The sequence below is a fragment of the Notolabrus celidotus genome, chromosome 10 (assembly GCF_009762535.1).
Source record: "Notolabrus celidotus isolate fNotCel1 chromosome 10, fNotCel1.pri, whole genome shotgun sequence".
NCBI classification, from domain to species: domain Eukaryota; kingdom Metazoa; phylum Chordata; class Actinopteri; order Labriformes; family Labridae; genus Notolabrus; species Notolabrus celidotus.
Genome location: NC_048281.1, coordinates 31,644,948 through 31,661,191, shown reverse-complemented (window position 1 = coordinate 31,661,191; position 16,244 = coordinate 31,644,948). Strand labels below are relative to the sequence as shown.

The window sequence follows — 16,244 nt, the reverse complement described above, 5'->3', positions numbered from 1 at the left end:
AAAAAGTGGGACAACCAACCCTGTTCTCCCCTACAGTAAAAAAAAAAAAATGAAGATGTATTTAACAAGTACAATTTTTATATTTTGTCTTTTTATATTACCTTGTTTCTTTCTTTTCTACACCACTGCAATTAATTAACCAATGATATTAATGGAGCTTCTGAGAAACGTTTTTAGAGCTGAACACCGCAGCCTATAAGCTTTCAACAGTTCTCATAAACAGTGTCTTATAATTAGTGAGACATTTTTTTATATTAAGATGTTTCCAAAATTGTACCAGTGTATTAACTTCAAAGGTCTCTGTTTATTTAACAGAGGGGTACAAAACAGTTATACCCTGTTTGAGGGTGTTTTAACCCCCAACTGACACTGCAGACCCTGAGCCTCATGCACGTCAGACATTCACACACAAAAAAAAAGGGAAATAAATTAACACAAATCTTAAATTAAAGTCAAAATAAGATAGACAATCAAATTCCACCTTGACAATCCTTGCGATCATGTACCAACTTGATGTGATTAAGTTTGATGTGGTTTAAAGTTGTAAAGAAAATCTGTACTGAAAGCTGAAGAACCATGAAGTCAGCTGACGGAGGAAGTAAACAAAAAATTAAAAGTGAACAACTGCCTTTGGGGTTTTTGAGTGGAGTTTTTGCTATCTTCTTTTGTGGGTATTGTCTAAGTTTCACTTCCCTATTGGGGAAACCCAAAGACAAACACCACAGCAGCCCATCCGCCACCTGCCAGCATAGAAAGGTCTGTGTGCTCAGCTAAATCAAAAAACTGAACACACTAGGAACATGTTTGCAATGTGGTCGGGACATATGAATGTTTTGATATTCTTTAACAGACCCCATCTCAGTGTAATCTCAGTGACTGGAAAGCAGCTTTTTTTGGAACAGATTTGGGCTTCACCTACACCCTGACATGATTGCCAAAAAAAGATGAGATGGAACACAACTTTAACGAAAAAGTGCCAAAAACAATAATTTAAAATACATGTTCATAACTTAAAAATATAAAAAATAATTTAATTATAAATGAACAACACTTTCACTCTCACAAACACATCAAAAGCCTCCTTGAGCGTTACCCATCCTTGATCGTAAGTGCTGAAATAACCAGCATAGTAAATATGGCAATTTCCCTTAAAAAAATACATTTTAAAAATGAATGGGTCGCCTTACCTGCAATGAAACTAAGCATTCCATTAACAGTTCAAGGCTTTTGGTTTGTGTACGGCAAACCTCACTTCAATAATCAAGACCATTGCGAGGAAAAACCCTGCAGAAGTGAGTCCAATACAGACGAAGCTGTAACTTCATCTTTTGGCTTCATTCAAGATCCATGCTGGGATTTCTCTATCAAAATTGCAGCTGCAAGCTCCTGAGCATCCATAACATGAGGGTGTCTGGTCATCACTAACCTCACCAAATCTGGAGGGAAGATACGACTCAAGTTTAAAAACACCCTCTCCCTTAGGTCCTGGTATCGACCCAAGTCAGGGGGCCCCTGTTGCTGGGGCGCTGAGTGCAGGGGGCTTTTGTGGGAAGTGATGGATGGTGAAGACAACTGTGGGAATGGTGGAAGACTTGATGCTGAAAGGCCATGGGGTGATGGATGAACTTGCCTTCCCCAAGGAGGGGGCCATGCCTTCTCTTGAGCTTTGGGAAGGCTCTGGAAGGTAAAAAGGTCATGGCTAGGCTTAGGGGAACGCTGGTCAAGGCCACTCCAGTTTAACTGATGTTGTGGTTGTTGGTTTAGTTCTGGATGGTTTCTTCTGGAATGGACTGGTGATCCCTTGTAGACTTGGGAATCCTGGAGCCCACCTTCCTGCCAGAGAGAGCCCATTACATTGTGCCTGAGTGGGGAGCTCTGAGAGTAGGAGTGAGCAGTGGATGTTTGGCTTGGACGGACTGGATATTCCCCTGGGAAACTGCTCAGCAGTGGATGTGGAGGTAAGGTTGGAATGTAGGCAGGAGGAGCTTTGAAGACACGTGGAGAAGCATGAGAGGGAACAGAAACTGGCGGGCCCTCCAAGCCAAAACCATGTTGTCTCTGCAGTTGTTGAGGAACTTCAAAGCCATGAGAGACATGCCGGCCAAATCCAGGAGGAACACGGCTTACAGGGTGAGCATACTGGCTGGGGCAGTGGTAATGGTGGTGAGGATGGTGACACTTGGAGCATTCATCTAGCAAGGGGTCAGGGGAGAATGAGTCTGAACTGACACTGCCTTCACTGCTACAATCTGACGCCAGTGACGAAGTTCTCAGATCTGCTGGGAAGAAGCATTCAGGACTTGGTGGCACCACTAGACTGAGGCTAGAGTATGACTTCACCAATGAGCTGTAGCCTAGGTCTGGAGACTCACATCTGTGGTAAGTTTCAGCCAAATTTGGTCCTGAGCCGAATCCTGAGGCCCCAGCCATCCTGGAGCTACCTCCACTACCCCCGGGGTGTTCCCATTGGTCCTGGCCTCCTGATGAAGGGGGTCCTCCTGGAGCAGCATGCCCTAGAAAGCTGCTACTGCAGCTACTGCTGCTGCTGCTGCTCCCTCGCCGCCTGTCCACTTTAGACTGGACCCTGAGCCTGTCCTCCAGGAGGTCATTGAAGGAGAACCATGGACTGGAGTTGGGCTGTTTCTTTGGAGTGTCCTGACTTGGTTCAGGCTCTGCCCTTCTTTCTTGGTGACCACAACTTTGGATCTTCACCACCAAGGGATCTTCCAGCAGGCCTCTGGAAACTACTGATGAAATTTTGGCACTAGCACGGAGCTCATCAGCCACAGAACGCTGGGGCTGGCTGCCCCTCTCAGGGTGGTAAAACTTGCACTTGTGGCCATACGTGCATTTCTTTCCTAAAGGAAGACAAGAGAAAACATTCCTCATTACAGTGCTTCAATTAAAAAGTTTTCATTTTCAACATCTTGGTATCTTGACAGCATTTTATCTTGTGTTTTCTCCACTCAAAAAACACAGAAAGGCATGTAGGTGAAGATCTTTACCATAAGGACATGGCTGCTTTCTGTGCTCAGGAATGACAGGCCTCTTTCTTAGGAAGTTCTCCAGACTTGGTCCGTGGCGCCCGAGTGGATCATCTGGTGGCATAAATCTAAAATCACAGTTCACAGTTAAAAACTAGTTCCAACCCAAAATTTCAATCAACAACACCCAGCAAAAAATACTCTGTCTGATAGAATCTGAGAATGCGTCACTTACTTGTCGTTTACAAAGGAGTACATCAGCAGACGCTCATCAATGAATTTCTTCCACTCTGGTTTCTCATTGGCGAGGTCACGGTAGTTGTCATTTGAAACAATGATGCCGTCCGACTCGTAGGCCAGTTTGACGATAAAGCGATCATCGTAGCAAACCACTCTGCGACCCTGCACACGGCGCGATGGAGTGAACACCAGGATCTTGTCTTTCTCTAGTCGCCGTAGGATCTCTTGATCTGGAGGAAAAGAGAGAGAATACATTTAACATCAAGGAAGCAGGAAACGTTTATAAATGTTTCATTTGGCTTTGAAGAAAGAAAGAAAGAAAGAAAGAAACTTTATTAATCCCCAATTTTTCCGCTCGTGTTATTTTTGATCATGCTACACACATAGTTTGAAACATACATAATATTTATGCACAAACATGCTATGGACATGCACTTAGAGAAAGATGTCAGAGTGAAGATGCTGCCATCAACCAGCGCACCCCGAGCAGTTGGGGGTTTGGTGCCTTGCTCAAGGGCACCTCGGCAGTGCCCGGGCAAGTGAACCAGCACCTCTCCAGACACCAGTCCACTTGCCACACTTCATCCATACTGGGACATGAACCGGCTAAGTCCCTATGGACTGAGCTACTGCCGCCCAGATCCCACTCAGAGCAAAGGACTTTTATTACATCGTCATTTTATCAAGACAGCTTTAGAATCCGTTACCTGTGATGAGAGCATCAGGTCGGGACTGCTCTTTCCTCCACGCAGGGACAAAAACAGTGATGTCACGGTGACCTCGCTCCAAGAACCAATCAACAGCCAGCTGGATGCCTTGACAGGAAAAGACTTCCTTATTTCCATGACTGCAAGGACAGAAAGACATGTTAATGGCAAACCACGGTTCAGATTCAAACAATTGGACTTCCCCACATCTAAATATAAATATATAAACAGACATTTTCTGATGTTAGCTGGCAGTGTTTAAGGGGTTAATGCTGGCTTTGCAGTACCTGACCATTGTTCTGGTTTATTTCAGGGTAAATTACTGTCAAAAATGTATTGCTTCATTTTTGGCCCATGCAACACCATTCAGCCAAGTTTCATAAATTAATGCCAGGAGTTTAATTAATTAATTTATATATTTTTCATTCTGCTATCAAACAGAACGGGGGCCCCTTGTTTGACAAAATAATGAAAGCTGAAAACTGCCTCTACTAATGCTAAGCTGCTAATAACAGCCCATAATTTATTGTTTCATTTGACATCTCCAAAACTGTCCACTTTTCATTTAAAACAAATATGTAATTGTACAAAAGAGCATACACTTGTTTCAAAAATCATCTCTTCTTACCTCATGGCGACGTTGCTCCCATCCACCACGACAGGGCGGAAGTTGTCTTTGTCATCCAGCAGATGGGACTGACACAGCTGTCTACAGGAGTCCAGAGAGGAGTTGGAAGACGAGGAGGAGCAGGCCAAAGGGGAAGAAAACTGGGAGACAACTGATCCTCCTTGTTGTTCCGTCTCTGTCTTGGTTCCCAGTTTGACCAGCTCACCCAGGATATCATTGATGAGTGCGTGTGGTCCAAGTTTCCTCAGCACCAGTAGCACCAACTCCTCAGGGTAGCCAAGCTTGAGAGCAAAGTCCACCTTGTTGCGGTACTCTGTCGTCGGGTCAGTGGGACATGATGTTTCAGGCTGTGCAGGTTCTTCACAGGACGGATTTGGTGCCAGGTCCAGCCTGACCATCTGACAGACCGAGGGGGACTCTTTGGGGTGGAAGTTAAGTGACTGATCTTGTAAACGGCTTCGAGATTTAGAACCAGACCCATGGTGGTGTCGCTCATCGTCACTATCTGAGACAGCGCTCTCCTCAGATAAGTTACAGCAACTACTGCTGCTGCTGTAGCTTGAATGGGTGCTAAAACTAGTGCTACCAATACTGCTGTTAGCCGGGGCATCAGGTCTGACCTGTAAGACCCCTATGTTACCAGGACCCGTCACAATGCTTGAGCCTGCCTGCCGCTCAGCACCTTCCACATGGAGGTAGTCCAGATCCAGCCCCAGGCTGAGGATGTGGCTTGTCCCATCCTCCAGATGGTCCTTCACGCCCATGAAGCTGTCTCATACATCCAGCTCCACGCCCTCCGTGACCTCTCAGGTACCTGACGGACCCCACTGTTACTGCTGATAGGGAACCGCTCACTGACTGATCCTGGGAGGGAAGCTGGAAGGGAGACACAAAAATCATCTGGTTAGATTTCATGGTAGTTATATGAAGCAGATGTGTTCAGTATGCAAATGAGTCAGATCTAAAAGGTCTGTTTATTTTTGAGAATAGAGCCCAAGCCAAGCTAACACACACAGATCTTTGCTAGGTGTTAAAGCATTCAGCATAGACTGGACTCATTCTTCATTAAATAGAATCAGAATCAGAATCAGAATCAGCTTTATTCGCCAAGTATGCTTGAACACACAAGGAATTTGACTTCAGTAAACTGTGCTCTCTTTGTACAAGGCAGTCAACTTGAAAGAGCATTAAATTCTTATTCTGCCAGCCTCCTCATTCCACTCAAACCAAACTTTACAGCTTCTAAAAGCTTCATCATATTCAACAGCACACAGCAGGCCTGGAAGAGGTTAATGGAAACAGTAACCTCTCTTACCTGCTGTTCCACCTCCACTAATTTGCATTTAAGCTGCAATGAGCTCTTCTGTCAAAGACACATCAATAAAGCTAGAGGCAAAATACCAGACACCTAATCACAGCACAATGACCAGTTGTTGACGAACTATTAAACTGACATGTGTAATTACTGTTCGCCTTGCTGAAGAATCATTTCTTGCAATAAACATGTACATACTCAGGAATAAAGCTGCGGACAGCAAGAGTACCACCTTTGTTACTAAAACCCTTTTTACACATGTGTGGCACATCCAAACATTTCCCAACATTATCCAGGAGAGGTGCATGTTTGAACACAAACGGCCAAATCTGTTTAACCCGACTTCATCTGGACTTTTTCCTGCCACAAGGGTCCCCTAGTAAAATGTCAGCATGAAGTTGGTGTGAGCAAAGGTGTGAATGTAGCAGGTACTAGTACTGCAAAATTCAACACAAGAAAGTGTGATGACATCCCCTAACTTTAGCAGAGTTTGGCTTCTTTGTACTCTTTAATGGTGCCTTAGACCAGTGGTTTTCAAAGTGGGGTCAGCCAGGGGGCGCTAGGGGGGCCTCAGCAAATTAGAGGATTTTTATTTTTTTTTTACAATACATTTGTTAAGAATTTCTTATGCTAAACAAATGTAATAATTATAGAAAGTGAATAAAAGTAAGAAAATACATTCTAAAAGTTGATGTTTCTTTGCATATTTTGAAGCATTGTCTGTGGGTTAGCAAAGGAGGGCCCCCAGCCAGCAGCTAATGCTGTTTGGGGGGCCTTGGCATGGTAAAGTTTGGGAACCCCTGCCTTAGACGACATTATTTTGATTTCCACTTTTTTGTTTGTATAGCAGAAATGTCTTTACACATGATATTGACACAGAACTGAAGACACCTCTGCCTACATGTGATTCCCAGTTGAGCCCCAACAAACTACACCAAACTACTGACATTAAACTGCAGAGATAAGTCTGCTGCTGTGACACGAGTCTGTTCACTGAGGCAAAATAAAGGGTATAAATATAGGACTTTTACATTTATTTAACCCTCCTGTTATGTTGCGGGTCAAATTGACCCTTTTTAAAGTCTATTTTTGGCAATATATGCCTTCCAAACCAAATAAAGGCAGCATAAAATCTGGGCAGCATGTGACAGAAGAGGTGTCATATTAATTTATGAACACCACTTCATAAAAAATTTAAAAATTTGTCATGTAAAGCCATTGTATTTGTATTTAGGGCTTTCCAATGTACATTAAAAAAAGTTTTATTATGAATTTTAATGAAAAACGATGATCTGTGAGAATTAAAGAACACCAATGGACCAAATCTTGATTTAAATGGTTAGAAATAGAGTTAAAAATTTGATTTAAAAAAAATGTGTATTGGGATTTTTTGGTGTTCTGACACTTTTGGATAACTGCATATGCCCCGGGTCAAATTGACCCAGGAACATTATTGCTGTTCCAGAGAAACGAACATAACAGGAGGGTTAAGGAGTTCTGTACACCTTTTCTCACATTAGGTTAATGTGGATTATTACAGCTCAGTCACCACATTTTATGAAGGCTCCAGAGTTGCTGCATGCTACAGATGCCCTCGATGAGCAGCCTCTCCCTGTTGGACTTCACGTCCAAACAATGACCTTTTCAGGGTACATTACCTCTTACGTAATCCTTTCATTCTTTAAATTGACGTTCATAAAAGTTGCATGAGAGCAAAACATTAACAGCAATAAAAAAAGCATTAAAAAAAAGCAGTAATTACCGTCATGCGTCTGATCACTATGCCTAAGTGTCACAATAGGTTATCTGCCTGACTGCAGCTCCACAGGAGGATTTTCTGGTTGTATAACGTAAGCATGCATACACCTCATTTACCTCACATTCTACCACGGGCTGGGTTTTTAGTTTCACAGCGTATTATGTGTCCAGAACCTCGTGGTGCTTTGGCTGCAGGCTGAAACAAAATACTCTTGTTTTCAATTACAAAAATACAAAAATGTAAAAAGTGTTTGTAGAGGTATTTTAAAGCAGTCTATGGATTAGTAGTTAGAAGTCAGAGAGAGCTCAAGCTTTGTGCCTTAGATTACATATTTAAAGAAGTATCTCCATCTTATTCCATGTAGTACTCTTGGTAGAGTGACTCCTCGGGCACCACTCAAAACAAAACCATCAATTTTGAAAGAGAGTCAAAAAGTAACAAGCTTTTCACCTCAAGTATAGCAGAGAGTGTGATCAGGCAGAAACAAGCAAAACACTTCTTTTTTTTTTGCTTCTTATTTAAATTTCCTTAAAAGGTTAAACATGTAGGGAGGATTTGTAAAAGTTTTTGATAGATACGATTCCTTTTGTTGAATATCATTACGTCTCTTATGTCTGTAGATGAATAGATGTGAACAGACATAGAGGCCGCAGGCGATGATTCAAAAGTTGAGGATGCGTCATCAGTAATCCCCACAGAGAGACGATAACGGAGCGGCCTGACGAACTGTTTCCTTTCTATATAAGATTGCCGTCTGCCATCGATCTCTCATGCGTGTTCATATATTCTGATGTCATGGGAACTTAACATTTTGAAGGAAAGGTCAAGGCAGAATTTGAATTTTTAGTTGTCAAGTCACAAGAGAAGGGGTTTTGTATAATTGTAGTAACTGACAAGGCACTTAAAAAGTCTGAGCCTTTGGAGAGCAGTGCATTATGGGATTAGTTTGGCATGAGCTAGAGGCAGTCTTACAGAAAGGTGCACACAAGTATAAGTGGCAGATATAAGTGGAGAAGTGTTTCAAGCATGAATGTGAAAAGAAGAGTCAGATCCGTCTGACCTTTGTACACATACGTTGTTGTAAAAGGTTGAAACATTCAATGCTGGTAAGTCAAACTTTTGTGTTTGGCAAATTTCCCTTTCCAAGTAGAATTCCTGTAGATGTTTATGAAGTTATTTCAGATTATTATTAAGATTAAAACATGAGCTAACATGCACCTCTCAGGATTTGTCATAATAAGCTCTTCATGAAGGATTCAAAGCGTCTCCTGTAGGGGCATTTTTAGAAGATTACCTCATGGTTCTCACATCCTCTTTCTCTTCAGGAGTGTGGCTCTGTGGGGGTCCACTGATCGTTTGGAACAAAGAGGGATCTGTTCTGATGGGATATTGCTTATGACCCCTTAAAAAAACAACATATGTTCATTCATTTCTCCTAAACTCCACGGCATCAAGTCCGAGCATTCTCATAGTCGCACTCTGACTGTAACTTACAGAAGGCGTCTTTAAGGCTTACTGAAAGGTTCTTTATCCGTGGATCTAGTTCAGTCTTGTTTATCTGATGCATAAGACACAGGGCTTTGTTCATTGTGTTGCAGATTATGACATTTCAGAACAATGGATATTATCATCCTCTAGTTTGCTCTACTTGTCTTTAGAGCTCTGAACAAAGTCAAATGTAAGTGACAGCACCTACAATCTCCAGTGTGGCCGGGTGACCGTTGGACTGCTGGAGTGGGTTTTTCACACCACAAACAAAAATGTGGTGTGGTTGTTTACATGTGGAAATACCCATGAAGGGTACTTCCACGGCGTCAAACTGCTCTTAGGTCTGAGTAATTCTGTTAGTGTCTGTGGAGTTGTGGTTTTAGATAATGGTCGACCACTATTTGAGCAATAATCCAAATTAGTCGTTCCCATCAACTGATTCCGTGCAAGGCTTGTTTCAAAACCTAGCTATCACTGTGAGCGACACTTTATGCTTCTGAATCGCACTGTTCTTCATACTGTGGATGTTTTTTTTAAATAACCTGGTGCAATCTTATCCGTGCAATAACTTATCCATCTATTTATCAGATAGAAGTGTACATAGTGTGTATACAACTGCAATAGTTGCCATATTTTATTTTATTTTATTCTGTTTTCTTTTCTTTTATTCTATTTTAATTTATTTTATTCTGTTTTATTTTATTCTATTTTATTTTATCTTATTTTATTTTATTCTGTTTTATTCTATTTTATTTTATTTTATCTTATTTTATTTTATTCTGTTTTATTTTATTCTATTTTATTTTATTTTATCTTATTTTATTTTATTTTATTCTATTTTATTTTATTCTATTTTATTTTATCTTATTTTATTTTATTCTATTTTATTTTATCTTATTTTATTTTATCTTATTTTATTTTATTCTATTTTATTTTATTCTATTTTATTTTATTTTATCTTATTTTATTTTATTCTATTTTATTTTACCTTTATCATTGCTTTTATTATTGTTATTATATTTTTAACTATGTAAGTACATTGTTGTATTCCCCTGTCCTGTGTTGTAAGCTGCTGTAACTAAAGAATTTCCCCCAATGGGGGACCAATAAAGTATATCTTATCTTATCTTATCTCTTCACTGTCATCCCTCAGTATTTTATATACATCTTGGAAGTTAACTCACACTTTAGGACACACAACTGAAGCTCAAGATTTATGCACTCACACTGTCAAGCTGTCAAACTACAGGTTAAATCAGGATGGGGCATTGAACGCTGTCAATAAAGTTTGCTTTGAAAACTCCCACAGACACACGGTAAGACAAAGAACACAAGTTCAACAATAAATATGAAGTATGATTATCACCTTTCTGACGTGGCAGCAGGAACTGAAAATGTAGAAGCCTAATAAAAGTACTATTTGTGGTGGAGCTGTTGTGTTGGATTACTTTAGGTTGTTATAATATTCACTTGATGTATGTGTATTTCAGTGTCCACATCACATGGCATGTTGCTGCAGTACTTAAAGATGCAGTTTTGTGCAGGTGCATCAGGAGAAAAAGCCCTGAAGTTGGGGGATCATGCATTCACTGTGCAAGACTGTACCACACAGTTTCTTACATGTCAGAAATTCACACGAGCAGCAATCAGTCGTGCAATTCAAACATCAGATCAGAAACAGCCTTGAGTCGCGCAGGGTATGCCTGGTGTAAGGCAAGTCTCAACTAGCCCTGACACTTTCGTGCAACACTGGCGATGTTTCACACTTCAGATATGACAGAAAGTAATGCAATGAGTGTTTTATGCAAACATTAAAGGTTGGCTGATCTGTTATGTGAGTTAAATGTTTGCTATGTCGGACTGTATTAAAAGGCAACTTCAATTTCCCATTAACCCTCCTGTTATTTTCGTTTCTCTGGAACTGCAATAATGTTCCTGGGTCAATTTGACCCGGGGCATATTCAATTATCCAAAAGTGTCAGAACACCAAAAAATCCAAATACACATTTTTTTAAATCTAATTTTTAACTCCATTACTAACTATTTAAATCAAGATTTAGTCCATTGGTGTTCTTTAATCCTCACAGATCATGGTTCAATGAGGATAACTCACTGTTTTTCATTAAAATTAATGTTAAAACTTTTTTAAAAGTACATTGGAAAGTCCAAAATATAAATACAATAGTTTTACATGACATACTTTTTTGTTTGTTTTATTTTAAATGTTGAATTTTTTATGAAGTGATGTTGATAAATTAACAAGGCACCTCTTCTGTCACATGCTGCCCAGATTTTCATGCTGCATTTAGCTGGTTTGGAAGGCATATATTATTATTATTATTTTTATTATCATTTTATTTTTTATTATTATTATCATTATTATCTAAACCATTGTTTTAACATGTATTTATTTATCTTATTTATTTCTTGTGTTCATCTGATCTTGTTAACTCTACCTTATTTTTAACTTTTATTTCCACTCTTACTTATTTTATTAATTTTACTGTGTTGATTTTCTTTTATTTTTTTAAATATTTATTTTATTCTATCATGCCTTCTATAATTTTACCATTGCTGTTGTTATCTGACTGTCTGTTTAATGTGAAGCACTTTGGGCTACATGTTTTTATGTATGAAAGGTGCTATATTAATAAAGTTGAGTTGAGTTAAAATAGACTTTAAAAGGGGTCAATTTGACCCGCGACATAGCAGGAGGGTTAAGAGGGTGATCCGTGGCTTTCTTAGCATGCACCCCATATGCAGAGGCTATAGTCCCCGTTACAGCAGTGGCAGGTTTGACTCTCGGTCTCTACCATCTGCTGCATGTCTTCCCCCTCTCTCTGCTCCCCACATTTCCTGTCTCTCTGCAGCTTTCCTATCCAATAAGGGCAAAAATGCCCAAAAAGATAACTTTACAAAAATTGAAGAGTGAGATCTGTCATTTTGAAAGGAAATAAAACATCACAAGGAAAACCTTTTTCCTCTTAACATGGCATCTAAAGCAAGACCATCTGTCCTACGCAGGAAGATGTGAGCGATCTGTCTGAGGCGGCTGACATACTTTTAATCAGACCACCATTGAAAACTTTGTGTCACCAGCAGCTTCCAGTCATATCAGGATTTCAGCCTTTTCTATGGAACAGAAAGCGTTTGTTTCTCCTCTTCACAGAGGTTCCAAAGATTATGAAGCACAGGAGCAGAAAGTGGCTCTTAAAACTTGTGAAGCTCAGTATTTTGTTTGTGTGCTGCCATGAGTTATTCATTTTTATGAACTGCCTCTGCAGACTGATTCAGAATAGGTATTTCTGATCATTGTATGCATGCGTGTGTGGTTATAATTTAGAGACATTTGTAATGAAGAGTCCTTCATTCTTGGGCCAAAGCACCGGAAGGCAGGGGCCTCTTAATGCTCCGACCCCGACGTCTAAGCTCCCGCGCCGCTGTTTGTCACCCTGAATGCCACAAGAGAGCTGGAATAATTTAGTCCGCCAACAACAAAAGGAGGCACAAAAGGAAAGAGTGAGAGTGTGTATGTGTGTGTCAGGGGGTGGGGGGAAGAAGTGTGTCTGGCTTGCCGTCCCTCAACAATGCAGCTGCCACCCAATCTGTCCTCCTGTGACGGGAGTATTGTTCTCTCTGCCTGAGCGGCGTGCACAGACGGAGGCTGGGGCTCTTTAAACCCGTTCACCCCGAGAAGGACACACATGGAAACACACACACACACACACACACACACACACACACACACACACACACACACACACACACACACACACACACACTTGTGCAGATGATGCCTGGTAATGCAGCAGTCACTCCAGCCTCAGTCACAAGTTGCCAGACAGGATCTTTGAGGAGTCAGCAGAAATATGACAGTGACACAGCAGATTCATATCATGCAGCCAGATGTGTTATTACAGCGTCAGTGAAAGCTGTGACTGTAAATATGACAAAGTTTTATAAGATAAGCTGTCTTATACATCCTCTTGAATAGTACTCACAGTTTGAGCAGACTAACACACTTCAGGCACTCTGCTGTGTTTGATTAAAGACGCAAAAATAAAACTAGTGAGGAGAAAAAAGGCTCTTCTCACTGATATCAAAAACAGGTGTTTGATGAAGGAGCCGGCTTCAAACTACAGATCTTCTGAAATAAATTAGAAAATCAGTCAAATCTGAGCTCCTTCAGCTTTCTAAGAAGAAGTACTTCATCCAATTTGTGTTTTTTACCATTCAATAAATAATTAAGATTTTCAAACTACATTTTTCTTCCAAATTATTGAGGAAAACTTCCAAACTAAAGAATTACATTTTCATAAAACCAGCTAGCGCCCCACTACTCAAGGCCTTTGTTGCAAAGTAACACAGCTCTGATTTTACTTATGGCATAATTTAATTGGATTGTGGGATACAGTAAGATCATTCTTGAACTCCTTACCAGAGTAAATATGATATTAGTTCTATGATTGTTATGGTTATTTTCATAATCAGCCATATCAACATGAATTTACACTTTGCAAGACCATAATGCTTTAAGTATTTATTAATGCCTCCAACCTCTGTCGTCCTTCTGTTTTTGTTTGTTGAAGTCTTCTTTCTTTTATTTATTCTGTGTGTGTGTGTGTGTGTGTGTGTGTGTGTATAGGTATTGTATGTTTAGGATTTATGTCCTGTTCACGTATGGAATAAAAATGTATAGAATAAAAATACAGAATAAAAAAAGCATATGGCGTAATTTGATCCATTGGTAGTTATGTGCAAATTAATCTGAATTAAAGTATTCAATGCCGTTCACAAATAAAGTTGATAGGAGTCTAGATAATTGGTCTCCTGATAAGATCTGGACTCTTTAAGTTTGGCAGTAACTAACGGTATGTGCAGCAGCTGCAGAGGAAGAGCTTATGTACTTTCATATTATGTGTCTGGGTTTGGATGGACTTTGCTAAGACGAGTTATAAAAATGTCTCTTTGTGAAGTAACCCCCTGTCTAAACTCTCAGAAAGTATTGAAGCCTTTATTTCTGATTAATTTCCTGCTAATCTGAACCATCCAGCCACCAATCTAGAGATTAAATCATAGATTAAAAACAAGACTTTATTCAGGCTCTAGCCTCTGGGATTTGTAACCAACAGCTGTTCCATTAAAGATAAATGTAATGTTACTCCTCATATGCAGGTGAATTCAGATTTTTTTGGTTGCAGCAAAAGAATGCACCTGCTCCTCACTCAGATTTCAGAGGTTTGAGGATTCTCTCTGTTCTTTCTTTATCCTTTGGTTGAAAATTATTTCTCCTTATAAATTTGTCTTCCCATTGTCAGCGACAGAATAACTCAACTACCAAATCATCTGTAAGTTGTTTGTGCATTTCATTGGAGGAGGGGCCTTCCATAGTGAGCAGATGCTGCAGCCTCCACCTCAGTGACCCAGCCGGCCTGCACTGCCTCTGCATAGGGTGTATCTCTGTACGTGTCATGGTCCAGGGTTAGCCCCCTTGGGGGTGTATGAAGGGATGAGCTCCCTCGAGGCCAGACCCTGACCAGTCCCTTAGGGCTGTCGTATGGCTGCCATTTGCCGGCTGAGCCCAGCAGCGAGCCAGTCTGCCACACCAGTGACCGGCTTGCAGGGGGGGGAGGAGGAGGGGGTGCAGAGGGTGAGAGGATGGGGGTGTAGAGGGTGAGGGGATGGGGGGGATGTATGGGCAGTGGGGACGACAGATGCCTCCTGAAGCCACAGGGGACCTCCCTGAAAGCATCCTCCTCCACCCCTCCCCCCCCTCCACCCTCTCCTTTTGCTCTCCTGCAACTGGTGGTGTCCAGATTCATCCTCAGTGATACATATCACCACTGTCTGTCTGTCATGTGACCTCTTGGGTGGGGGGTTGTGGGTAGCACTCACTTTCACCTCTGAGGCCTTGTTAAAAAGAGAACAACCTGCTTAGAAGCAGAAAAGTCCTAAATCTGTGTGAAAGCAAAGAAACTAAAAATACTGGAGTATGCATGCCAGGCCAGGAGCTAGAGGGAGATATTTAAAATGAAACACCCCTCGCCTGTGCATAAAGGCAATCACCAGCAGAGGGTGAGTGGAAACATGGACGAATACCCATGGGGATGTAATGTCACCATTTCCACACCATCCACATATCTCTACTCTGGAGCCTGGTTTCAAAAGGTTGCATTCTTAGTGTCCCAAAACTTTGTTTCTGTGTAAAGGAACCACCAAAACACCAAAACATGTTTCACTTTTCTATTGAAGATGTTCCCGTGTAAACACCCTCTGAGGTTTGTAGGCTCTTGAGTCTGGTTCTGCTTCCTTGTGCTGACTAAACACAGGAACAGACACATCACAGGCCGTCATCAAGAACAGTTCATTCAAGGAAAATTCAGATATTCTTCAAGTTGTAGGTAAACCACAGAGAATCCCACTACAAGGCTTCACTAAGACCAACCAATCAAACAAATACCAGTATTTATGTCAACATTTAACAACTGGATGTTAATGTAATCTACATACTTGACTACTCTTGGGAAATTAAATGGTCACCCGTGCATTGAGGTTGAAAACTCTTCATTCTGGACCCTTACCATCACTTTTCTACAATGAGCATTTGACTGTTTATATGTATATATATATTTAAGTGTTGTTGTTGCAGCTTTAATATAAAACAGATTTAAGTTGGAGACATATACAAAAATATTGTGTAACTTCAGGATTCCTTGTGATGTCTTTAAAAGATGACTAAGGAGAACAACTGAATACGTTTTGCCAGAATGGCCGAGGAGATCTCTCAGAGAAACTACTAATGACTGAAGATCAGGGCATTTTTATCCATGATAAAGCATGACAAGGTCATTTTAAAGTGTCTTAGTCATGCAGAATCTATGCTGAACCAAAGCAAAGTAACACTCACCACACAGCTCCAAGAGAAACAGCAAGGCTGCAAAACGGAGGAAAGGCGACAGCTCGTACAAGTTCTCTCATGAAATGCTTCTGTAGATCATTCCAGTGATAAAATACAAAGAAAAAACACCTTTCAGGGAGTTTCCAGAGATTTAGGCTGTAGAAGTAAGCGTAGAATCCTTTTTTTAAAGCCGAATAAAAAGAGTCAAAACTCAGTATCCACTAG

At 40.8% G+C, this 16,244-nt stretch overlaps 1 protein-coding gene across 1 annotated transcript; it reads right to left on the bottom strand.

Annotated features, from left to right (window-relative positions):
• Positions 1–981: 981 nt before the first annotated feature.
• LOC117820412 (probable ribonuclease ZC3H12C) lies at positions 982–5,379 on the bottom strand. The gene is made up of 5 exons (XM_034694160.1): positions 4,560–5,379; positions 3,932–4,071; positions 3,220–3,454; positions 3,006–3,112; positions 982–2,858 (listed from the first exon to the last, which is right to left on the bottom strand). Exons 1-5 carry the CDS (start codon positions 5,321–5,323, stop codon positions 1,339–1,341), a joined length of 2,766 nt encoding a protein of 921 aa, XP_034550051.1. The 5' UTR covers positions 5,324–5,379; the 3' UTR covers positions 982–1,338.
• Between the last annotated feature and the right edge of the window lie 10,865 nt (positions 5,380–16,244).

Bases quoted from the DNA above. Each gene is read 5' to 3' on its own strand.
- LOC117820412 (XM_034694160.1), bottom strand. From the start codon at position 5,323: ATGGGCGTGAAGGACCATCTGGAGGATGGGACAAGCCACATCCTCAGC. The intron at 3,455-3,931 runs GTAACGGATTCT...CTTTTCCTCCAG, and splicing joins ACCTGATGCTCTCATCACAG to ATCAAGAGATCCTACGGCGA. The intron at 3,113-3,219 runs GTAAGTGACGCA...CTGTGATTTTAG, and splicing joins TACTCCTTTGTAAACGACAA to ATTTATGCCACCAGATGATC.